At 38.0% G+C, this 7,540-nt stretch overlaps 1 protein-coding gene across 1 annotated transcript; it reads right to left on the minus strand.

Moving 5' to 3' along the window:
• Positions 1-328: 328 nt before the first annotated feature.
• On the minus strand, positions 329-5,589 carry LOC113333368 (probable beta-D-xylosidase 2). The gene is made up of 7 exons (XM_026579878.1): positions 5,113-5,589; positions 3,466-3,744; positions 2,556-2,725; positions 2,359-2,456; positions 1,918-2,265; positions 1,409-1,822; positions 329-1,289 (listed from the first exon to the last, which is right to left on the minus strand). Exons 1-7 carry the CDS (start codon positions 5,512-5,514, stop codon positions 682-684), a joined length of 2,319 nt encoding a protein of 772 aa, XP_026435663.1. The 5' UTR covers positions 5,515-5,589; the 3' UTR covers positions 329-681.
• Positions 5,590-7,540: the final 1,951 nt, after the last annotated feature.

Below are 7,540 nucleotides of genomic sequence, written 5' to 3' on the forward strand. Positions count from 1 at the left end.
TAGAGAATAAAAAGTTTCATGAAATGAAAATTTGATAGTTGTATTTACGCTCGTTGTGTAGGTCTTTCAAAAAACTTTCCAAGTATATAAAATTTGTCGAATTCTTACGTATAATTTGTGAGACATGTTATGTTTAAATTGGCATGACGATTATACCCTTAAAGGATATAGTTTATCATTTGATAACATTATCAAACATCTTTATCCAAATGACCCTCCTTCTTTTTTCAAGGGTCATTTCAATAAAATGGGTTAATTTTTGTTAAAATTGAGTTTTAATTCAAAGGCATTTGAGTAAGAGAGAATTAGGCGAGGGTCAAACACTTGATTCCCACAATTTTGATTCTTCTTGTTATTATGTAGAGTTTTTCCAAACCCCAACTATGAATAATGATACAATTACATGCTCCTAATTGAAATGGAGCTTAATAATAATTAAATATAAGACAAAAATGGAGTATAAATTTTTCCATCTTTGAACTTTTTTTTACATATTTTTAAAAATTTGAAAATCAGGTAGAAGTATGAGACTTGCGCCCCTTTCCTTTTTCATATTTCCTTCCCTATATAATGAAGGGTTTATAGACTATGAGTCCTTGAGTCAAGGACATGAATGGTATATTGAGAAAAGCACGTTGGCATGTTTCGTCCACGGCTCGACCGTATCTGGCTTCTCTAGCTCTATGATTTGATTTCTCCTAAAGCATCAACATGAAGATTAATAGAATGCTTAATATCACCTACATGGATGTGATGTTCTCCCATTGGAATTCTTCTGATACCATATTTATCGACGATACTGAGGTACCTGCAAACAAGTATACCAATTCTAACTTGTTGTTCAGAGTTAGCAGGAACATGAACTCTTTCGAAAGCCACTAATTGTTTTTCAGGAGCAAAATGGCCGGCTGGTGGTGTTGAGTAGACAAGTAATGTGTGGGATCCATCTCTTTCACCGGTGTTTTTAACGTTCACGTGTAGTCCGACAGAAAGACGGTCGCATTTTGCGTGGGTAACATTCACGGCATTGTTTAATATTGCTGTTGTGTTGGAAGCAGTAGTATGTCTACCACCAAGAGGTACTCCTAACATTGCTGGGGCTTTAGAAATGGTATGGACGAAACTGGTGTAGCTCAATCCATGCCCAAATGGGTACACAACTGGTCCTTTGTAAAACCTGTAAGTTCTTCCTGGGTAACCTCTTGCTGGGTCTGCCCTTAAACCCATATTTGTCATTGGAACTTTAGCTAGGTAATCTTGAGGGTACCATGTCATTGGAAGTTTTCCTCCTGAAATGCAAAAATGTTAGTATTTGCGGAAGAACTCAATCTTTGAATCATGTAGGTCAATAGCAGCCAGAGACCAGGTCACCAGGTAAACAAAGTGCTAAGAGTAGGTAAAAATGCACCTGGATTGGTTTGTCCGAAGATGACATCTGCGATGGCGGTACCACCAGATTGACCAGGATAACCAACCCAGAAGATACCAGATATATGTGGATCGTTTTTGGCAAAGGTTATTTCCAAAGGTCCGCCAGACATGAGAACAAGAATTGTAGGACCTTTAGAAGCCATGGCAACTCTGGAAATCAACTCTTGTTGGTGCCCAGGGAGAAATAAATCTGTTCTATCCAAAAACTCAGCCTCAATCGATTGGTCAAGTCCCATTACTAAAACAGTTGCATCAGCCTGACGAGCAGCATTCTCGGCAGCACCGAATAACTCTTTCCCTTTACAAGCCACATTAGCACAACCTTTTTCATGAATGGTTTTAACATATCTTGCTATCCCTTGTACCGGCGTAGTATATCCACATGCAATTCCTAAATCAGAACAAAATAAACTCAATCAATTGCTTAAAAGGCAAAACAACAAAACATTCGAATTAGCTTGATTATGCTTCTGACATTGTTCTTACCAGCATAATTTCCAATCATTGTTGTAGTAACATCTGAATTAGGCCCGATAACTGCAATAGTACGGTGACGCTGAGTCGACAACGGCAAAGGCCCGCGATTTTTCAATAGAACGATACCTTGTCTAGCTGCTTCTAACGCAAGGTGATCGTGATCTGGTCTGCAGACGATATGTGGCCCTAAGTGACCGAATGGCTGATTTCTTGGCTCCCCATCGAACATCCCAAGTCTCATTTGTACTGTAACTGTATTGATCAAGGCATTGTTTACATCTGACTCACTCAATTTCCCTCCTCTGATGGCTGACTCAGTATGCACAGCTAAAAATGGCCCACAATCCAAATCTAGCCCTGAAAAATGATGTGGCAAGGGGTCAGCTTCAGCTGAATCAAGTTCAGTCAGACTATATTAATGACAGTGGTGGTCAAGTTTTTAACTGTTACCTGCTTTAATGGCAGCTGCAGCAGCCTCTTCTGGCGTAGCAGTGTAGTGTTGGTTATCATAGAAAACACCAACCGAGTCACAGTCTGAGACAATATACCTGTGGGACCCACAAAATCGGTAACAGATCAAAAAACTTGTACTACATCTTACGGTCTAGAAAATTGGATTATCAGAAAGTTTGATGTAAATAACATACCCATTGAGCTTCCAGTCACCTCTGATTGTACCTTTAAGGAGATTTGGGTCAGCGCAAGTTGGAATGCCATTGACTTGATTGTATGAACACATAACGCTAGCAACTTTTCCTTCCGTTACACATGTTCTGAATGGCACATCAAATGTATCCGCCAAGTCCTGCTTGCTTACCTACAAACGAGCACAACAATTATTCAACAATTATTGTATTGCAGTTGCAGCCTTTTGTACCTCATGGTGGCCACTGCACATCCAATAACAAACTTAAAATTGTTCATTGACAAAAAAAAAAATCACAAAATCCAGCGCATTTTTTTTCTCTTCTGGTTAAAGGTATGCATCTAAAGGAATATATAATACGATAAAACAAAAACAAAATTGAAGATTGGAGTCATTGGACAATGATGCATTTGTTTGAAGAACTTTTCTGAAAGGAAGAATAGCATAAAAACAAGAAAAAAGAAAACGAAATTGTTTTGTCATTTCATTCTTTATGTTTTCGTATCCGATGTTCCGCAAGGGACCATTCCATGTCACTGGGACAAGAAGAAAGAATGAAAAATATTGGTTGAGTGAAAAACTTGGCTGAATTAACTAACTGGTTGAATATGGTTTATATTTTCAAAATCGCTGGTTGTGATACTATTAGATCAAGAATGCTTGCGAGTAAAAAAAGAATACCAACAAAATATAGAGATGTTTAGAGGATGGGCAGGAAAGGTAAGATTTGAGAAAGAAGATAACATGATAACGAAAATGCTTTCTTCTACTTCAAGTAGCATTTGACATGATGAAAGGACAGAACCACTTGAACAACCAAGTGCAAATATGGTCCCACCTAATTCAGAAAGTGGACCTAAAGACAACTGATAAATCAGAAACAGAGTGGAGTGATAGAATTGAAAACCTACCTTAGCATTGAAATGGAAACGATCAACACCATTCCAATTGTCAAGATCATAAGCTGTGTAATGTTTGCAACAAGCTGCAACTTTCAATTTGTTGCCGTCATTACCCTGTAAACCTCTTACATATCTTGCTGCATATTTACCAGCTATAACTGGGTCTTCACCGGGCGTTTCCTGTCCTCTTCCCCATCTTGGGTCTCTAAATACATTCACGTTAGGACTCCAAAATGTGAGCCCGGCATTCCCTCCATTGTACATTGCTCTTGCTTCATCTGACACTACCTGCGGATTCAAAAAAATTCAGACATTAATTTGCAAACGTAAGCTACAAATGTTTTTTTCGGACCCACTTCTCTGTGGCCTCACGAGTGATTGTTTTTGTGGGTAAAAGTGGCTTGCACTTTAGAAACTGCAAAAAAATATCAGAATTATTTTTACCACAAATATAAAAAAAATATGATTGGGGGTATTTTGGTCATTATAAGATGATTCAAAAGTTTATGCTGCAAAGTGAATTTAAGAGGGGATATTCAATATAGGTAGTGGAAAAGATGTGCTTAAGAAGTAATAATAGAGTTAGGAGATGTCTTTATCTTAGCACTGAATTATTTGCAGCCATCATAGGACCTAACAAAGACCACGTTCGCTCTAGTAGTTGTCACCAAATTTTGATAAACTTTTGAGTAATGAAAATTGATTACATAACTAATTTCAATCTTAATTATGATTTCATCGATTTAGACAAAGTTAGTATCCTAGCTTAACGAATACGTTAACTGCCAGCAGTATTACTGAGAGCAACTGCAGTGGTGCGAGTATAACTAAAGACTAAAGAGGGAAAAAATGATTAAATTTTGGGTTTAGTCTGGTGTGTGACGTTACGGTGAAAAAATTAAATTTGGTCAGACGTACATTATACGTTCGCCTGGTGTGGGGCGTGGACTATACCAACGCCTGGTGTGGGACGGTGACTATACGTTCGCCCGGTGCATAAAAATTCAAAAAAAAAAAAATTGTAAAGAGTGGGGCGGAGGTATTAAGCCCGCCCCATGCATTTGAAATTTGTAAAGAGTGGGGCGGAGGTATAACCACGCCCCACACAAAAGAAAAAAAAACAGGCGTGCATTATACGTCCGTCTGGGGTGGGATGTGGACTATACGTCCGCCTGGTGATGGGACGTGGACTATATAAACGCCCGATTATATTTGGGTTTGGTCTTGGTCGCCGACCAAATTTGGTCTGGATTTTAGTCTTTGATCAAATTTTGATCGATGATCCGTCCCACTACGTCTATCCACTGGACCAAATATTTGGGTTTAGTCGTCCATTGTGGACGCTCCGAGGACTTGCGTGTTACTTAACACTGAACGAGTAAATTATGGCACCTCAATAAAAAATGCTAAAGCAGATAGCGAAGAGGTTCCCAAAAACAAAAATATTTTTAATGCCACAAAAATGATGGAATGGCATCCTTAATTCAACTTCCAACAAATACACACATAAATGGAATGAATCACCCAAAGCTTCATATTGACCAGAACAACCTTACTAATAAATGGGAACAGAGTTTTTTCTTTAAAAAAAATCTAAACAAGATGAATTCAATAAATAATACTGAATAGATGAAAAAATAAAATAAAGAATCTTACCTTTCCGATTTCCTCCCAGAGGGATTGATTGAAAGAAGCAGCAGTAGTAATGACCTGTGGGAAACTAGTAGCAGCAGAGAATTGAGGAGTAAATTTAGTACCAGGGCCAACATTAGAGACACCATGAAGAGCTTCAGACCACCATTCATAACCTTGAATACCAAGCCTAGGAACAGGTGCAGCGTTATTAACCAATAGTCCTACCTTTTCATGTAATGTTAAACGTCCAATGAAATCTCTAACTCTGTACTGTATGGGTAGATTTGTTTTACAAAATGGATAGTTTTTTGTGTTTGAATCTCTCGGGTTACAAGCAAACGGTATTCTCGATGATTCTACTGCTGTCACTAGCAGCAGTGATAGAAAGAATGGAATGAGTTTGGTAATGCCAATGGTGCCCATTTTTAGAAGAAGAGGGAGAAAGAGAAGAGGAAGAAGAAGAAGAGGAGAGAAATGAGATTTGTGTTGGGGAGGGAAATCAAATGAGTTTATATAGAATGTCATAAAGAGAGTATGTGAGTGTGAGTGTGAGTGATGTTCTAGGATTCATGATGTAAATACCGTTTGATGATTGGATTTCCACGTATTTAGTTGAACTGTGTTAAAGTAGACAGTTTAGAGTGTAGAGAGAGAGAGGGTGGTCATATAGTGACGGGGGTGTGGTCAAGTGGTGTGCTGCTTGGAGAGTAGTGGTGAGTGATAAGCTGATAAGAGGGTTTGAGTGAATAACACGCACCAATCCTTAAAAGAGAAAAAGATCTTTGAAATAAAAATTAAGAAAGGAAAAAACAAATAAAAGATTAACTCTCCATAGATAGAAATCAAAATACAAAAGGAATGCTTCATAAAAAAAAAGTTCATAATATAAACGGATTTCGAATTCAGATCGTGAATATCTGTTGAGCATGGTTTGCGAGGCGTAATGACTGATGGTATATAAATTGCAAAAATGGGATAATAGTGATTGTGACATTAATCTATTGATGATTGCACATTTTCTGGGTCTCACAACTATCTGGTATTAGTAACTTGGAATCTTGGATTGTTTGTTGTTTGTGAGAGGGAGAAAAGGAAGTGTCGAAGAAGAGCTGCTGCTTAATTAGGTGAATGGGAGTTGAAAACGGTGCTGTTGATCACGAGGGTTTAAAACGCACACTTAACTGTTACAGAGGCTGCTGCTGCTTGGATTTCCTGAGATTACAGTACAGAGTTACTGGAAAGTGGGTCCGTGAGTATAGTAACTGGATAAACAGATAAGATGATGACAAAGATTAGCTTATAATGATGACCTGTAAAATCTGAAAAGGGAAAAATATTGATGGGTATATATTCTAAGTAAGTGACGAAGAGGCCTTTGAAAAAATGAAAAATTTGACAAACAATACTGGTTAGTGAGCTCATCATGTTCATATGGTGTTAGCTAGGGGAGAAAAGTCACGGATGGCTCAACTAACCATAGGCAGCAGGTCTCAATTTTATGGTACTAAAACTCACCTAAGTTGCCAGAGTTATGTTGCTATTTAGTATTTATAACTCACGTTGAGTTTGATTTTCGGTACTGAAATCCGATTGGATAACAGACATGCTCTCACTGTTCACTGATAAGTACAGACTAGATTACAGATGATTTTTACCTGTCTATGTAGCTCACATGATCGTCATTTATTTTGGTTTTTTTTTTTTGCATTCCAAGGTGATCTCGTAAATGAGGAAAAGAGATCTAAGCTTAGATTGGTCCTTACTGCACCTATCAATGTGCTTGTCTTCGCAATGTTCTACTTACTATTTCCACATAAATGATTGTTAATGATAAGATTAATCATCATGTTATTCATTGTTTAACGAATCAAGACTGTGCATGCAAGTTGTGAGTGACACACAAAGAATGAGTGGTCCTTCTCATCCAGGGGAGCCCGGGCGGGCCGAGTGAAAATGGCAGTTTTGAAATGATACCAAATTAAACATTTAGGTGACAGGTGGGGCATGGCCGCATGGGGGGCCTCCGCAAAAACTACTGATTATGGGAGCATAATTTGTATCCAAGTTTGAGTAAGGACGAGGAGAATTTTTCTAATGCCGTCCACAGTTGAAAATTTATAAGTCATCCTAATGCGGATTTAGTTAGTTATTTTTCCTGTGAAAATCAAAATTTGTCAACATTTAAATTTTCAACCACCCATGAAAAAGAGTCGCACACATTGGGCAGCACTATTTCAGAGCTAGATATTTTTAGGGAAGACAAAACTTAATCTAGAGGACAAATAATGCATCACCCAATTCTACCCGTATTTGGACAACCCTAACAAACTAAAACGACTAGCATCCTGCATCCTAACGCTAACTTGTGTCCCTAACAAAAAGTCTTAGTCTTATCACTAATCATATCATGTCCCAACAAAAACCTATCAAGGAGTCGTTAATTTCTTAA

The sequence above is a fragment of the Papaver somniferum genome, unplaced genomic scaffold (genome assembly GCF_003573695.1).
Source record: "Papaver somniferum cultivar HN1 unplaced genomic scaffold, ASM357369v1 unplaced-scaffold_132, whole genome shotgun sequence".
In the NCBI taxonomy this organism is placed as follows: domain Eukaryota; kingdom Viridiplantae; phylum Streptophyta; class Magnoliopsida; order Ranunculales; family Papaveraceae; genus Papaver; species Papaver somniferum.

What these genes read in the sequence shown, in the direction of transcription:
- LOC113333368 (XM_026579878.1), bottom strand. Translation starts at nt 5,514, where the DNA reads ATGGGCACCATTGGCATTACCAAACTCATTCCATTCTTTCTATCACTG. An exon ending in GTTTCCATTTCAATGCTAAG is followed by an intron (nt 2,726 to 3,465) that starts GTAGGTTTTCAA and finishes GCTCGTTTGTAG; the next exon opens with GTAAGCAAGCAGGACTTGGC. An exon ending in TGCAGCTGCCATTAAAGCAG is followed by an intron (nt 2,266 to 2,358) that starts GTAACAGTTAAA and finishes ATCATTTTTCAG; the next exon opens with GGCTAGATTTGGATTGTGGG.